We start from the raw sequence: 18,557 nt of genomic DNA on the forward strand, positions 1-18,557 counted from the left end.
CATGTGTTATCTTTAACATGGAAGCTATTTCGGAAAATGCGCTGAAGAACATCCTTGTTGAGCCCCATACTGCGCTTTGTTTAAAGTTGATCTATGAACTAGCATTGATGTTGGATGTTATTTTGTCGTGTATATGTTCTTGTCTGAAATCCGTTGTTAACGTTGTTTGTGCCTTTCTGATTTGATGTCACGCATGTGAAATTTGCCAGGAAAGTTTTGATTTGCGTACTAAAATTGATGGAAATTTTATATCAGTTTATAGCTATAACAAAACATTGCAAAAAGAGTCATTTGTCATATTTTAAAATGGATCTTTGAATTATCAGTAAAAACAATGTCAGTTTGAAAGACATTGAGCCAGTTTGGAATTTAACCTTACATAGACTTGAAAACTCTTACCGTTAGTCTTCTGCATGGCTTAGCTTTCCAAACCCTACACATTGTTGTTAGCAATCTGTTGTATATCTGTTTAGGTACCCAGTATGTGCTCCCTGTGAGAAAGTAACTTTGATCTGTGAGATGTAACTTTTTTCAATACTTTCTAAATTGTAGGAGATGAAGCCATATTGCCCACAGCACTGCCTACAGATTCGTCTGGTCAGACATATTATCCTATAATTAACAAAAACATTGGTAAGTTAGCTCATGAAAAATATCCAAGACTGAAGTGTTCTGGTTGTTTTGAGATAAACTTCTTGAGTAAGCGTTGGTTAACATTGTAGGTGTTCGGCCTCCACCTCCGAGGAATGTGACAGTCCGAATTGAAGGCTCCAGCATTCGAATCCTGTGGCTGCCTCCTCACACCAACATGACTTTGTACTACTACATAACAGAAAAGTCAGTAGATGGTCAGAAGTGGGAATCCTTTGATGAGAGAATTAAAGTGCCTTACACATTCTTTGTCTGGCGAGACGCACACCCAAGTGTGGAGTACTATTTCCGAGTGTACTCTTACTCTCTGACAGCTTACAGTGTCCCTAGTGGCGTTGTCAGGATTATGACACCTCCTGCAGAAAGTAAGTAGATGAGTAACTTCTAGCAATCCACAGAGGCTTAGTGTTGATAAAAATGGCTCTAATTACAAGTTTTTAGTCCTCAAACATAACCTTTAGTTCTGAGAACTTTTGAAGTTTAGAGATGGTCTATGTTCATTTAGCATTAGTAATACATGTAGCTTCTGAAAGCACAGCATGGTATATGTACTTGTATGTTTGACTTAGTGACAAGTATACATAATCTTTAAGTAGCCATGAGTGAAACCTAACTTGTGTGACAATTTGTTTTACCATGTTACCTCCCTTTGCTGTTTTAGTTTTTGGACAGAGTGGACAATATGTTAGCCTAACCACTGAGAGATTGACCACAATATCTCCCCAATCAAACAACGGTATAGCATTGCTATTTCTCATCCGCCTGCCTTGATAACAAACATCACATATCCGCTTCATTTGTTCTAGTTAATGGCAAACATTTCAGTTCTGCAACTTTTTCTTCACCTTTTAAATGTGTAGAATCAATATCAAAAACTCAGATATTTTCTTCTGAATGTTTTATTATGTAATTCTAAGTTTTGAAAGTTACAATATTTTTATTTATAGCTGCCTACAATATCTTTTTTAAAGTCACAGTGACTAGAGGGGAAATACAAGTTAAGCATATTATCTATTTCAAAATCCATCTAAATCTGCAGATTTAATAACTCAATTCTAAAGCTTGCTATTGTGTAAGAGATTTATACTCAAGTACCAAGGAAAGGTTGTTAATAAATAATCTGCACAGTCATATGGAAAAGGGATTGTAGAATTAACAGGGTATCTGGCAATACTTCTACAAGCATTCCATTATATCTGTATGTACTAGTTATATAGCAGGTGAGTAAATGACATGTGTATAATCAAGTTAACACAGCTAAGCAAAATCATTAATTCTCATCTCGTATACGGTGAAATGTATGGGAAATAATACTTCAAGAGGTAAATTATCTTATACTTTTGTACTTATGGGATTTTAACATTAGCATGTTCAAAGTGATAATTGAAAGATAGCAACAAGAACTAACACAATAAAACTTTCTCCTTCAACTTAATCAAGGGGAGATTTTCTTTTACCTTCATTTTATTAAAGCATGATAAAATTATGAGCGCTATCTTATTAATCGGTATTGCATTGAGAAAGTTGTCATGTAGCAGCAGATGGATTCCAACACCAGGATTATGTGAAAAGCTGCTTATAAAGCATGATCATTAACAAACTTAATAAATTAAAGAGGGGCGTGTGCACAGAGGTGTGATTAGTAACCCCATGTGGGCATGGAATCCTGAGTAGATGGACACTGTGAGGGATGTGGCAGAATTGTTGTTGTTTAATTAATTATATTTCATTCAGATTTGGTTGACTGTTTTCTGTGTATATGAACCTGACTTTATATGAATTAAACTAAGTAAATTTATTTGCAAATTTCAACAATGTAGTGGATATTAATGTGATTATTGTATGTTTTAAGTTGTAAGTTTTGCATTTGTTTTGAATGGTTTAGTACTTTAGTGTCTTTCTCTGATTTCACTGTCACATAACATGTATAAACTAGAATTGTGATTATGTATGGCAGCTTTTTAATTAGTGGTGAGTAAAGTTTTAATGAGAAATCAAGTCAGGTGTCAGAGAGGGTATATCACTCATATTGCTTTCTTTTCAGCAATTATTACATTGTTATTTAATTACTTGTGAAAAGTTTCTATAATTAGGTCTCAAATGAATAGAATTGTGCCACTAAAGAAAGACTTTAAATTAGAAGTGATTGCTTACTTTTGTCAAATTTAACAGATGGATGTTTAGAGGCAGTTGCTTTTGGGTTTTGCAGAGTCTGGATTTTTCCTGTCACAGGCTGAGATTGGAGGAATTGTGGGAGCCCTATTGTTCTTGCTTATTACCATTCTCCTAGCTGTTGTTGGGATCATCTGCAACAGGAAAAGACGCAAGCCCGACAAGTTTGGTAGGTATTGTTTATGAAGAAATTCTTTGTGTTCTCGTGCTACCTTTTTAAAAATAAGTAGATAAGGTTTAATAAGAAATATCATCTTTTAACTTTTAATAGGCAGTTGCCATATGTGGCAGAAACCCTTAATAAAAAGAAATGGTAAATAAATAGAATTAGAATGGTAGATGGCTCATAAATGGTTTTCAGCAATATTCATTTGCATTGACTTGCAAATTTCTATGAAGTGATATAAATGGAGAATGAATTGAAATAAATGGTCAGAATAAAAATGGTAATAGAATTGAAAATAAATTGATTTTTTTTTTGGTGCTAAGTTTATTTAAAGTTTGTAGAGTATAAAATAACTGAACAAAATATAGAACTTGATTTTATTTTATTGCTGCTATAAAAAAAGAGAATTACATGTACTTTTATCATGGTTTGATGGTGTTAAATTTTGAAAAATTTGTCCGAAAATCAAAAAATGAAATTTTCATAGCCAAATGGTGCAATATAACATCTGTGAGGCAAATGCAAGTTAACTAATGTGTTTCCCATATAAAGGAATCCTAACAGGTTATTACCCTAAAGGTTCATCTTTGTGTGGCAGTATGTGTGTCTGGGGGTCACTCAGGTACATGTACAGTTATAAGATGTCTCCAGGACATGTTCTTTTGAACACTCTTGTACAGATATCTCTGGGGGTCACTCGGGTACATGAACAGTTATAAGGTGTCTCCAGGACATGTTCTTTTGAACACTCTTGTACAGATATCTCTGGGGGTCACTCGGGTACATGAACAGTTATCAGGAATTATGTCCTTCAGAACACTCTTGTACAGATATCGTGCTATGTGTTGGGATATTTACTCCTTATTCCTTGATGTGGCAGATTTTAAAAATACCTGTTTCAAAAGCGAATGCCAGGTGATTTTGTATCCTGTATGTTAGACATTTTAAATGTTTTGAGTGTTATTATAATACCAGTCCTATAGAGTAGGATTTTTCCACATGAAACAGAGTTTCCTTGGGAGAAATGTTTCTAGGGTTTAGGATTCAATCAAAGAGTGATTTTCTCCTCCCCAGAGGTCCACTATAGGATTCACACTAGAGTAGGATTTTCCCCCACAAAAATTCCACTCCAGTGTTAGTTTTCTGGGAGGGAATTCTGCTCTAATAATCAAAGATGCCCATCATGAATGCAAATATTAAGGGTGTTTTTAACACAAAAAGAAGGGAGGGGGGTTGTCTCGGGAATGTGATATTTTCCATCGGGTAAATGCAATCTGATTCTTGTGGAAATCGTACTTTATTATACTGGTATTCATGAAAAAATTATTTATTTTAGGAAACGTGAAGTATATTGGACCTGCAGATGAACTAGACTCCCGTCCACATTACAGAGGGTATGCAGTTTTTCTTTGACTCGGCAAGAAAAGTGTCAATTAAAAGACGAGATCTTGGTCAGAATGAAAGATAATTGTAGCAAATAGTTTTGTAAAAACAGATTTATCAATTATTTTAGAGCAAATTTTATGTTTTACAAGTATGCGCAAAACAATCTTTTAGGTTTAGAAATTGATTCAATATTTTGAAAAAGATGAAAGCAAAACATTACAATCAGTTCACATTGTATAAATGTATCCACAAGATAGAGGAGATTTTTGCATGACATTTAACAAATCAGACAATAGTTATTGATTACAGTCAAAGATCTAATACTTCAAAGTCACAACTACACAATATATAACTTTTTATTGGGATATGAGAAAAAACAAATAATTAAAATACAGACAAGCAAAAGTCAAGTAATAAAGAGTGGCTATTCTACTCCAACAAGATCCTACGAATTAATGTTACTTAGACAAGTGGTCTAGTGTAACCAAACCAAGCACCTGCAATAATTCAGGTTTCCTTTGTTAATGCGACCACAGGAGGGACAGAAAAGGTTCAGTAGCAATTCTTTAACCCTGGGTCTTTTGTTACATGGACCTGCATGATCCAAGATTATTTATCCAAGTTTCTTTTCTTTGGTCCTCAAATAAATGTGACAGTTTATATTGATTTTGTGTCTGTTTGACTGATTTGTTGCTGGTGAGGCTTTTTTTTTTTGTTTCTTTTGTTTTACAAAATGGCAATAAATTTACCCCTCTGTTGTGATTTTTTAAGTTCCAATTCTAAAGATATTTTATGGCTCAGATTAGATTGGGAAAGTGCAAGTTTCTGTTCAATTAAAATTTTTGAAAGACTACTTCAGAATTCACAGCGTGTTGTCTTTATAAAGTGCATGGCTTATCTGTAATAATACATTTCTTGTGCTTATATTAAGTCTTATACCTAATGATCCGTAAGACAAATAAGAGAGAAATTTCATGTTAAGTAATACTGTATTTGGTATAAGTATAAAAAAAAAGATATTGCAATTTCATATCAAAACAATTAGCCAATAAGTGTATGAACATGAGCATTGATTGACATGTTTGAAAGAAATTTTTGAGAAACCAATTTACATTTGTAGTGAAAATTCAGCAGAATGGAGTAGCAGGCAATCACCACCACCGTCATCATCAGGAGGAGGAGCTAACTCTTTGAGGCGAATCCCCATTGCTAACGGAATATACATCCTGCCAGATACCCAGGAAATCCACAGAGAGCAGGATATGATACCCCAGGAATACATAGCTGAGTCTCAGCTTTATGATCCCCATCAATACATGTATAACTCTGATAAAGGGCACCTGCTCCCCAGTTCAGTAGGTCATGACCCTGGAGACTGGGAGGGAATAAATGATCACCTTGAGAGATCAAGACTTGATTCTAAAAACACTTCACATAGTGCATGGAAAAATCCGGCCAAAGGGAAATACCCACTTTATTATAGTTATTACAGTGACAATGAATCTAGCTTTCAGTCTCCTACCTTTAGGGGAGATGATCATACTTATGTTAATGTGCCATCCCCTCATTCCATTGAACAACAAGTCCCAGACGCTTCATTTCATTCTCATCCTCATTCATCAGGCTACCATGGTAGTTACGTAGACGAAGATGATGAAAATGGTTTTGTACCAAGGAGACCACCTCTTCCAAAAGAATACCGGAAAATAGCCTCTGGAAGATCCATTTCTGTGAATGATCCATTGTATGAAAATATAAATTCGTCTTTTGCTGATGATGTGTTCTTGCCCGTAACTCAAGAATTTCCAGGTAGACATTCACTGCCTAGACACAGCTCAATGAAGCCCTCGTATCAGACCTACCTGATTGGGGACCCTGTGGAGGACGATGGAGGGTTCACCCAACCATTTGGTGCTGATGACATTTCCTCTGTGTTCCCATCTTACATTGAATCATTCAGTGGTGCTAGAGACAGGTTTACATACTCCCCCAACAATGAAACTAGTTCTAGAACTTTACTAGAGCAACCAAATTGGAGTGGTGGAGAAGTGAAGGGTTATCCATTATCTACCAGTGAACGGTATTCAAGACCAAAAGCAAGAGGAAGTGACAGACCCAGATCACATTCCAGTGGTGCTGCTTTTGATAGTTCTTTACATTCCTTTGTTCCTAATCAGTTAGACTACCCAGGAAATAATACAGTGGAGCAGATAGCTCACACATCCCCCAGCAATAGGTTGCCCAGAAAGGACTTTTCCTTTGGTCCTTCACAATATACTAGGGACCAACTTCAGGGAGCTGTTGAAAAGATTCGTAAAGGTCCACGAGCTCGGAGATCCAAGTCTGCTGGGCGTCTTCCATCTCAGGAAACAAACTTTTCGTCTTATTCTCCACAAGTTGTTCCAAATCTCAGCTTTTCTCCAACATTGAGCTCAGGCTGTGACCAATATGGTGAACATCCTCGTCAAAGATACTCTCATGAAATAGCTCCTTTTAAAGGGGAAAGGGGTAGTCGATCAAGTGTGAACAGCTCTGGTCGAGGGAGCATGGGGGGAAGGCATCGTTTTCCAACAGAACCTCGTTCTTTCGCTCCAGAAGACCTCACTCCTGATTCTGTTAGTAGTGGGAGGGGAAGTCGAAATGCGTCTCAAGTTACAGGGTCATCTCAACATTCCCGCATTCCTCAAAATTCTCTCAGTTCATATGCCTCGCCACAAGAACATGACCTCAGTCAAGACTCATCTCCATTCCTTGATGCTACTGGAAGTTTGCAAAAGGATACCTCTGCAGATGATAACTATGAGTTTGACTCACTGCAAGCTCTTGAGGCTGATCTCATTAACACCCTCCGTAGCTATCCATTAGCCAATCAAAGTGAGGATCTCAGGATGGCTATTGAGAGTGGCTTGAACACATCTGACTTTTATGATAATCTTTATCCCAAGCCAAGTGTTGAAAGTCAGTACGACAATTCTGAGGCTAGATTTGAGAAACTGCGCCAAGAATTTCATCAGTTCCGTCGAAAACAACAAGAAATTTTTCAACAGACACGTCTGGCCATGGATAGCGATATGCTGTAATTTAATTGCATTCCATTTCCATTTATTAGGTGATATAACAATTTAGTTTTGTTTTAGAAAAGACAAACTGTATCTTAAATGAACATTGTATCTACACATGAGTTCGTGAGAAAATTGAATTTTATGTTTGTGTTCTTAACTGTAGCTTGTTTGTGGAATTGAATTTAGTTTACAAGTTTTGACTGCTTTAAAACGTAAGTTGTGTGCACGTGTGTGTTAATATTCTAAGAAATTCTATTCATTTCTGCATTATGTTGCTTGACATCTCGGGTAGTTCAAGATGTGGGAATTCCAACCCTTTCATTTTGTTTTTTGTGTACATGCACACCAGAGATATCCATGACTGATGTTGAAGCACCTGTTTGACACTGGCTTTGTTGTTTGTTCTGTCTGTGTACACTGTTTATTGTTGGAAGTTGTTTAAGGAACCAAAGTTGTAAGAATTCCATTCAAGTTGATATAATTATTCAAACATATCATAACTATTCATTATTATAGATTTTTGTTAATTTCAATGTGTGATCTTTTCCTTAAAATTCTATAAACATCTTGAAGAATTTTATTTGTATAATTGAGTGAATGAAAAAGTTGATATTTGAAAGCGATCTCTACTTGTTATACCATTTACTCTAAATCTGTTTTACCATTTACTGTACATTATTTATCAAAAACTGTAGTGCAATACTTGTTTTGTAGTGGAAATAATGGCAAAACTAGTTTTTCTCTTTTCTATTAATGGCATTTATTTAATGATACCAAATGCATTGGGCAGCTGTTTCCATTACTGTTATGTATATCACAATTTGTTTGTGCTTTTATCGTAGAGTTTTAATAGAAGTGGTATTTAAGGTATCTGAAACACAATATATTGTACTCTAGTGGAATCTTCACATTTTAGACTTGGAACATAAGTGAATAAATAAAAAAAATTCATGCATCTTTTCACCAGGGGCCGTCTTGAGAAATTGTCATTTATTGAAAATACCTAAAATATGTATTTCCTGTAAGGCTGAATGTTAAATTAATAAGCCTATATTTTTAAATTTTAAAAAATCTCTTGATGAATTACTTTTTGTTGATCTTTGACATAGAACCAAGGGTTTTAATATCTTGTTTTCCTTTGATGAAAACTTTCTCGAGGTAATTGTGCTTCAGATACCTGAAGATGAGCACTTGTTTATTTAATATTTATTGGGGTTTTTTTTGTCTTTAGAATTTGTCACCTATTTTTGACAAGTACATATCTATTATGAATGTATAATTGCATTTTTGGTATAAAATGAATGATGTAGAAATGAAATGAGTGAATCGAAAGTGATATTTGAAGATTGAATGAATGGAGATGTTTGCATTTAATGCAATATGAATGTGAGATCTGTCATTTTTAGCTTTTAATTGACATTCAAACAATTGTGAAAGAATTAAAATTTCTTGGAAACTTCGTTGTGGCGTGTTGGACTTATTGTCTGGTCTAAATTTTTCATTCTGTGCACAGTCGCGGGAGCTCGGTGGTTTCAAGAGCGTTCACTTCTTGACTTGGAGGTCGTGAGTTCGATACACGCTCGTGCCATGACAGCCTTAAACATTAGTAGTGATTGCTCCTCCTGGAAGCGAGAATCACAGGTCTTCCGGATACGACCTTAAAACGGAAGTTGCAGCAGATTCAAGAACCCTCGTTGCTACGGCCCAAGGTCTAAAATTTATAGTTGGTGACGTCTCAATGTGAGTGAAAAATTCTCCAATGGGACGTCAAACAAACATCATTTCTAACCACTATTTCATTAATATGTCCGTGAACAACTCTAGCTGTGAACTTGAATGGATGCTGTTGTGGCTATAATCGGGATGACACGGTATCGTGCATTGTGAAATTATCACTAACTGAAAAGGCAGAAGTATCGTAAAGGTATCGATATGCAGTCGGTAAATATTTAAAGTTTATGGTACAAATTGTTAGTAGCTTTCAGGATTTGCAAAGCGAGGTAATATGGAGTGCCAGATTAACATAAACTCATACGATTGATATAATGTATTTGAATTTATGTTAATTTGGTGCTCCATAAAGTAGCAAATGATATATATTATAATTATGCAATGTTTATAAATCAATCTGGCAAAATGAACTAATTATTGAGTACAAACACAATGGATGACGGTATTGTAATGCGTTGACTCGAGATCTCTGCAAATTCTTATGAATATTGGGAGATCAGGTAGTGATAGCAAATTTGCTGCCAATATTGTTGAAATGTTTCAGTTCTCGCATCTGATGATGACGTTTCGGTAGATGCATAAATTCCTATTGGTTCCTTTTGTTTTCCCAAGGTTGAAGGGTCAAAAGCACAAGAAGAAATTTCCCGTAAAGCGTTTATAAAACTATCAATGTGTCTTCTGGTATAAGATAAGTCGGACTCCTGTTAATTTCTGCTCGCCTGACCCATGGTCAGCATGAGCCAGTGGCATTTTGTTGACGTAGTCGTGTTACACTGTCGGTCATTTTGAACCCCCTTTGATTATTATATTTCCGGTCTCTTCGTGTGTTATTGTAAAAGCAAATGATAAAACTGAGAACAATATAACTCTTCTAATGGCAAAATAATTCTCGAGTGTTGAATTACTCTGGTATCTGAATGAGAGTCGTTAATTTAATACAATATTCAAATGAAATAAATCATCCAAAATATCTAATTTAGAAATATTTGAGGGAAATTGGATAGACAGAGTTGTTTGTAAAATATAGTGTGAACGTATTGAAACATGGCTATGGAATTCATCGGGGTTCATTTAGACAACCCAACATAGCTATGTAAAGAAGCAAACTATTGAAGCTGTGCATTTTCGGGTCGAATGGGGCTTTAAGAAAGGTTAATGGTATATCTTTGACACAATCTAATTAAAATTAGATCCTATGATCCGCTCATCTAGCTGTAGTAGATGAGCAGATCATAGGATCTTATTTTAATAAGATTGGTCTTTGACATAGTTATGTATTGTCTATCGGCCACCATCACAACAGTTTTCTGAATTTTTCAATGAATGGTCGCCCTATGTAAGTCGTTATGTTGTTTCATCGGGAGAACTCATTATCACAGGTGACATGAATTTCCATCTTAACATGGTTAAGGACCCAAATATTCATAAATTCTCTCAAAGAGCATGGGTTAACACAACATGTAACTGCTCCTACTCGTGCGCGGACATATACTGGACGTATGATGGCACAATCCTAAATTCCGCTCCAACTGTTGATAATCAACTCGTATGTGACTCGAAAAGGCGTTTCATTTTGTGATCATAAAGGCATTCATTCCATCCTCAAAGTACAAAAACGACGGAAGTCTTTCCTTTCGCAAAATTAAACACAAGTTATGCCTGGACATTGAGTCCCAGTTATAAAAAATAATGAGCTATATTCCAATCGAAGACAATGGGATCCGTGATATGATAAATGACCACGCACCATTGCAAGAAGAAATGCGATCGTTAGGCATAATTCGCAGTGGTTTACAGAGGAAGTTCATATGCTAAAACGAACTAAGCTAAAAACAGAACGTGCATAGCGACAAACACGTTTGACTGTACACCATCAAATATATAAGGAGTCAGTTCGAACATGCAGAAAATCCTTAACTCAGTGTAGAAAGGAATATTATTCACAAAATAACCGAGTTTGATAGAGACTCTTAAGAAGCTATATTGTCTGAAGAATCGGCTCATGGGTATCACATCCGAACCCATTTTACCTTCATCTTCTGAGGGAAAGGAATTATCAGAAAACTTTGCTAAATATTTTCATGGAAAAATAAGCAATATCCGTTTATCAGTTTGCGAACCAAGTGCCTTGAACAATGGCGCAAAAGATCGTTTTTGCTCTGATATTCCATTTGATGGTGAACACCTCACGAAATTTGCACCTGCAACTACAGGAGAAATTGGAAAAATCCTGATGAACTCGGCACCCAAATCTTGTGAATTCATGCCAAGAAATTCCGTCCGGGCTGAATTCGTCGGCTTCGATAGGACCATATCACATGCTGATTAATAGTAGCCGTCGCTTATCTAATTGCGATCACTGATTTATAACGGTTTTTCTATACCGGAGATTTTGCTAGGAATTTCTTGGCATGTTTCTCAGAAATGTGTACCTTAGTGTTGTACTCTTCATTTTTGTGTAATCTTTTGATATTTTATTTTATGTTTCTCTCTATAAAAATGTATCATTGTTTCCCAAGCAGTGGTGACGTCTCCATATCAGTGAAATATTCTCGAGAGGGACGTTAAACAACATTCATTCAATCAATATACGCGAGCATCCCTACATTATTATTTCCGTTTGTAGACTTCAGAATCTCTGTATCAGACACCTGCATGACTATTAGTTAAAAATGCCTTCTCCATTAAGGTGTAAAATTCCATTTTGAAAATAATGAAAAATAAAGTTTTAGTTACAGCGTTCTTTATCGTTTTTCCAAAAAATAAATATCTTGAGATCATTGAGGTATGAATGGGAAATTTTTAATGCTACTCTTTGCTAAGACATGTTATGTCAAATAACCAATTCCAGACAATAAAAACAACCAATCCGATTAAAATCAGCTCCTCAATCCGCTTCTTTATATTTTTTGTTGTCGCTACACGAAATCTCGTGTAGCGAAAAAAAAAAAAAATAAAGGAGCGGATCGAGGAGTTGACTTTAATGAGATTGCAAAAACAACAGAAACGCGATGGGGGTAGGGTTTTAATCTGTCCAGGCATTCGATATCTATTAAGGCCAATGGAAAAGTTATTAATGTTTTTAAGTATCATGTGCATAAACATAGATTTGCTTACATATGCACATCAATAATCAAGCATTATACTTCACCTGAAAATACAATAAATACGAAGGGAAAATTGACAAGCTATTTTTGCACAATACATCATATTCCAATGACGATACCTCAAAATAAGTGACCTCCAAAAACCTAAAATGTATTTTAAATCATGACTTAAATAGTGCACTGTCGATATAACATTTGAATGGGAAAAATATATATGGCCACTTGCTACTCAGATGCCCATTATACAGAAGTGTGTTAACCAGAACAAACAAGAGGTGTAACAGTTTGAAAACAAATTTAATCTATATTTGAATACCAATAACATGCACATATAATATACATTTGCAAAGTGCCAACAAATCCTTTAAAATTACGTTTCTTATCTTCATAAATTTTCAGAAAGTCTATCTTTTAATTCCAAAAAATCTCAGAATGCGCTTTCTCCATGTTCTCCGTGGTCTCACCACACGGGGTTCTTCCGCAGGAGAAAGTCCCATGGTGCAGATAAACCTAAACTGTAAAGGCTTTGGTTTAGCAGACTTGGTCTCCTCTTCTATGCTTTGGGTATCTGGTGCAAGTTTAAAGCTTTCTACGCTTGATAAAAACAGCTTTCGAGGAATGAACTTGCATGTTTTCTCTGATTCTAATGCAGTAAGCTCCCCCGATTTGTCTAGTTTAGCTGTGGATGACTTGGTTTTCTGTTTTGACTTTTGTAATTTCACAGGTTTCATTAGTTCGGCATGTTTTTGTAGACATTCGTTGTCCTGGCTCGCATCTGAAGTGTGAACATTTTTTGTTTCTACTATAACCCTGTCGTCATCCTGATCTAGTTTCTGGACTGTTATATCTTGGCGAACTATTGTACATGCATTTTCTATAATACTCAGGATGTATGCTGCAACATCCTCTGTTTTGATATCAAGTTCTTCGCTACTGATCTCGGGAACAGAATGTGCGATTTGTCCGTTCTCGGCCTTCTCATTCAATATAGTCCGTCCGCTGTCAATAGTTGCTGCGTTAAACACTGCCTTTTCAGTCTCCATGCTTTTCTTAAAGATATTTCTTTCCATTTTCTTCGGTTTGTGTAATTGCACAAAATAGTCCTCATCAGCCCACGACGGCAAAAATGAATCAACATTAATTTTGCATTATCAGCTATTAAAACTTCAATCTTTGATATAGTATCCTTAACCTGTTCATGAGGTACGAAGTCATTCTTCAAAGCACTGTCGTCAGCCATAGAACTGAAGACGTTTCCATACACCATCCTTTGATTTTCCATTTGCATTCCTTTTAGAATGTATCGCCTCCAAGAAAGCGCACAGTAGTGACAGTATGTTTATGTTTGGTCGTAAGGGGGGATTAATACGTCGAACACATTATGACGTATGATACACCGTGACGTTATAATTCGGTGACGTTTTAGATATTCACAAAGAAAGAAGTTATACATGTAGGCTAGTCAAACTCCCCGTCGAGGCCTCATTACGTCACCTACGAATAGACCTCTCCTCAAACTCCCCGTCGAGGCCTCATTACGTCACAGTGCCTACGAATAGACCTCTCCTATCAAACTTCCACCTAACAGGTCTATTCGTAGGTGACGTAATGAGGCCTCGACGGGGAGTTTGCTCTCCTATGTGACGCACCACAATATACAGATTTGTATATTGTGAGTCCGCGATTATCACGCAGACAAATTACACTAAAGAAGTAGTTCGCAGTTAAAAGTTTGAAGATATTAATATTAAGAGCATTAATATAAAAGTATGGATTTTATTTTAAACATAAAATGATCAAAAGATCATTAAAAAGTAGGGAGACTCTGTTCAAATTATTGTGTAAAGTAATGAACTTGATGTTTACGTTCTTGTTTTGAAAGTTGTTTACGTTTGACGTTATGTTTTTTCGTCATTCTACAGTGACGTCACAGTATACGCGGCCTAAGAAATCGCTATCCCATAATGCCCAAGTGGAAGAGTTTGGTTTGTGAGCAAACGAACTCTGGTGGAAGTTTGGTAGGCTAGTATGTTTCTGGAGGGTAATATCGTGTTAAGAAATCCGCGGTAAACGAATACGATATAGCCGAGTTTGGAACGGAAAATTTTAAAGGGTTGGAGGGGGGTGTAGTAAAAATAATAAAAAAAAAAAAATATGAACTACTGTATCAATATACATTCTGCATACAGAAAGATATATATTCAATTGATATTCTACAAAATAAGCCGGCATCGGGATCGATCGTCTAATGTGTAAAGGTATCACACCGGTATATTGTACAATCAAAATTAAATGAACTTAGTCAATTGTAGTTCCATATATTTAAAAGAATGATTTTTTCCCCTGCGCGATTCTGCTCATTTCGTCTTCTTGTTTTCTCTTAATTTTTGTACCCCTGATTAGGAAATTTTGTGTAGGCCTAATATTTTCAGAAATAATCAGTTGTATACAAAGGAACTATTTGATGTTGGTAGCTGACTCAGCTGAGGCTACTTCCTGCTGAAGTGAACTCAGGCTGTTTACACACATGTGAAAAAACATGTGGATTTGAGGGTAGTCTTGTTTGCGGGTAAATACTTTCGAAAATTCTGACTGTATGAATGGTTGGTATGAGTGATTATATATCCATTGTACATCTTACCTATAAAAGTATATAATATGATGCACTTAATTTCTATTTGTACAATGGACAATGCTAATAATAAAAAAAAAGACTACAAGTTCAGTTTTATCTTCATTGAGTTCGAGGAGATTGATACTCATCCACATACGTATGTCCGATAAAGAACTTGAATAATTGAGACATATCAGTCCTGAATTTTTTTGAGATACTAGCCGACAGGAAGAATTCTGTGAAGAAGTCGATACTGTAGTCACTGTACAGAGGAATCTGATGTAGTTTTAAAACAAACTTTGAAAACATCCTTTATGCATATATCATTGACACCATGGGGAGATAACTCTACATTCCACTTTGGTATTGAAGTAGGAGTTATCTCATTTGTGTTTATACAATTATATATAATATTTGTACATTTGACATTTGGCAGAATATTTTCAAAATAAAATGGTAAGTAAGGAAGACAAATTTTCAATATTCAGGTCCTCTCAATTTTCAAAATCTTGAAGCATTTTGAAAGAGCACAAATAACACTATTATATTGCATCACATCTATATCAGGGATATGAAACTTCTGTTCAAACTTACATTTTGATAAGAAAGTATATTCATCAGACAAAAAATCTCCAACAATTTTAACACCTTGTTGGTACCAATTCTCTATAAAAATACATTTACCACCAATGTTTATGTTTGAATTATACCATACTGGAATAGTGAATGTTTTATTTTTCATATTCTTATCTTGATCTATTTTCTTCATAACATGCTGCTATGAGCTAAAACATCATTCCAAAAAATATTTTTGTTCATTAGAACATTTGAAATATATGAATCTCCAAAATCCAAAAGGTTTTTCACAACAGCATTTCCATTAATGGCAAAAAATATATTTAACCAAGGTTTATCATTAGTAGTTACCAGTCTTTTCACCCAAGAACATTTAAGTGATTTGATAAAGTTATCAATGTTCACCATCTTTAAACCCCCAGAGAGATGGTCCTGGGTAACTACAGATCTTTTTACCTCGTCACACTTTGATTTCCATATAAATTCAAAAATGTCTTTACACAAAAAAGATTTTTTTTTCTGTATTGGGAGTAGGAAGAGAAATGAATATATGGTTAAATTTAGGTAAAATAAGAGTTTTTACAACAGTGACTCGACCAATGGGGGTCAAAATTCTTCGTTTCCATTGTTGAATCATAGACTTGATCTTTGGTAGAACTATGTCATAATTTATTTCAGTGATAGATTCTAAATCTACTGAGTATTGAATACCAAGTAAAGAAAAACTTGTTGATCCCCAATCTAGCTTCCATCTTGGATGGTGAAAGACTTGGTTTGAATTTTCTTTAGATCCAATCCAAATAATTTTTGTTTTAGAAGTGTTTATATTCAACCCAGATAATTTTGAAAAGAAATCTAAAGTATCTAGAGCTGCAAACAATGATGTTGGTGAACCGTCAAGCGAAGTATCGTCGGCATATTGAGAAATTTTATGCTCTCTTTGAGAAATGGTGATACCTTTTATGTCTTTATTTTGCTTCACAAGGATGGCAAGAATCTCAGCACAAAGAAGAAACAAGTACGGAGCAATGGGATCTCCCTGTCTACAACCTCTTTGAATATGAATTTGGTCAGATAAATGCCCATATTGTAGAACTGATGCTTTGAAGTTTGTGTTCAAAATTTTAATCCATTCAACAAATCTTTTCCCCAAACCAAAGTAATTCAGTACTTTATACATAAAACACCATGATAATGAATCAAAGGCTTTTTCAAAATTAACTAGCACTAGGAGACCTGGTATGTTGTTGGATTCAGTATAAGACATTAAATCATAAATAAATCTTGTGTTTTCACCTATATATCTACCTTTCATAAAACCAGACTGTGTATCTGAAATAATTACATCTAATGAAGATTTCACTTGTAGTCTTTGGACGGATACAGCCAATTCTGCGAATGTTCACATATGCTGAGCGGGAAATAGAGAGACAGTGTTTTTCTATGGTAAGGGATTTGTCAAAGAATATGCCTAATTTTTTTTTTTTTTTTTTTTTTTTTTTTTTATACGAAAGATGAATCACTTACAACACAGTCACCGTCCAAATTCAAGATCAAAACTGCTCATATCTTTAAGTCTGGGTTTTAGTCAACACAGACTTAAAGATATGAGCAGTTTTGATCTTGAATTTGGACGGTGACTGTGTTGTAAGTGATTCATCTTTCGTAAAAAAAAAAAAAAAAAAAAAAAAAAAAAAAAATGAAATTAGGCATATTGTTTGACAAATCCCTTACCATAGAAAAACACCGTCTCTCTATTTCCCGCTCAGCATATGTGAACATTCGCAGAATTGGCTGTACCCGTCCATATATCAATGGTGAAGCATGTAAAATTCTAGTAAACTCGCTAGTTACACCTAGTTTAGACCACGGAAATGCATTGCTTTATGGTGTTAATTCTCAACACACCAGCAAACTTCAGAGGGCACAAAACACAACCGCAAGATTAATAACACGCTAAAAAAATTCCGTTCATATTACTCCTGTTCTAATAGATCTTCACTGGCTCCCAGTTGAATACAGAATTCAATACAAGATCCTTCTTCATACTTTCAAATCGCTCAACAACATATCTCCAGTTTGCGTAAAAGATATCCTTACAGTTTAAAATTCCATACGATCACTAAGATCCGAGTCTCTGCATCTTCTCCAGGTACCTCGGACAGACAGACACGTACGATCGACGATATGGGGATAGACGTTTGGATAAGGCTGCATCGAGTCTCTGGAACTCTTCTGCCTTATAAACTCAGACAATGCACTTCACTGTCTAATTTTAAAGCGACCTCAAAACGCATCTTTTTAGATTAGCTTTTATTTTTTTGTGATTTTTTTTTTTTTTTTTTTACATACTTAGTGCTCTTTACATTACAGCTCTTACAGTGCTGTTACGTTGTCCCCCCCCCCCCCCCAAAAAAAACAACAACAAAAAACCAACCATCAAACAAAAAAACCCAACAACTTCAGTTGCTTTTTGAACTGTAGTTTATTATACTTATGTCCTTTCTATGTATTTAATTATTCCTAAGGATTGTTTCAAATTGTTATATATGTTATTAGGGTTATCATATCATTGCATTAAGCGCTATATATTAATAATATTTAAATATTATATGTAGTTGAGGGTAACGTTGAAAATTTTCACCCCGAGAAAACCATTGTCAACCGAGGCGTAGTTGCCAAGTACTGTTACCTGTTGCTAGATACTATCACCATGGGGCGCATGTTTTCTGTTCTCAGAGTGTAACGGTATGTTTATTCAAATGCTTCTCGACCAATCAGATTCGAGTATTTCACATGAAAGTATAATAATAATAATTATGCATTTTAATTCTTACACTATGAATATTTTATTCACATGTATTTGCACATCGATTTTATATTATCTTTTCTCTCACATTTGTAAAGTGCTTTAGAGAACTAATGTTCATAGGGCGCTATATAAATCTTTTAATTACAATTTATGTCAAAGGTTGAAATTGGCCTTGTGGTTTTGGAGAACAAGTAGGAAATGTGTAAAGTTTACAGACAGACGGACAGCAAACGAAAGAGTGCACTGTCTGTATAGTGACTGAGAGTTCCTGTTGAATACT

The 18,557-nt window shown here is 35.2% G+C and overlaps 1 protein-coding gene across 7 annotated transcripts in view; it reads left to right on the forward strand.

The window, feature by feature from the left end:
• The window catches only part of LOC125678683 (protein turtle-like), an 88,983-nt gene extending 80,086 nt beyond the window's left edge, over positions 1-8,897 (forward strand). For 4 of the 7 annotated variants that reach the window (XM_048917311.2, XM_048917312.2, XM_048917315.2 and 1 more), the window contains 6 exons: positions 553-633; positions 723-1,016; positions 1,313-1,387; positions 2,861-2,992; positions 4,326-4,383; positions 5,496-8,897. In XM_048917311.2, coding sequence (XP_048773268.2) covers positions 553-633; positions 723-1,016; positions 1,313-1,387; positions 2,861-2,992; positions 4,326-4,383; positions 5,496-7,455 — 2,600 coding nt within the window. In that variant the 3' untranslated portion in view covers positions 7,456-8,897. The remainder of the gene's footprint in view (positions 1-552; positions 634-722; positions 1,017-1,312; positions 1,388-2,860; positions 2,993-4,325; positions 4,384-5,495) is intronic. The other 3 variants (XM_048917313.2, XM_056154582.1, XM_048917316.2) reach the window with 1 other exon arrangement.
• The last annotated feature ends 9,660 nt before the right edge of the window (positions 8,898-18,557 follow it).

This window comes from Ostrea edulis, chromosome 2, assembly GCF_947568905.1.
Source record: "Ostrea edulis chromosome 2, xbOstEdul1.1, whole genome shotgun sequence".
NCBI classification, from domain to species: Eukaryota; Metazoa; Mollusca; class Bivalvia; order Ostreida; family Ostreidae; genus Ostrea; species Ostrea edulis.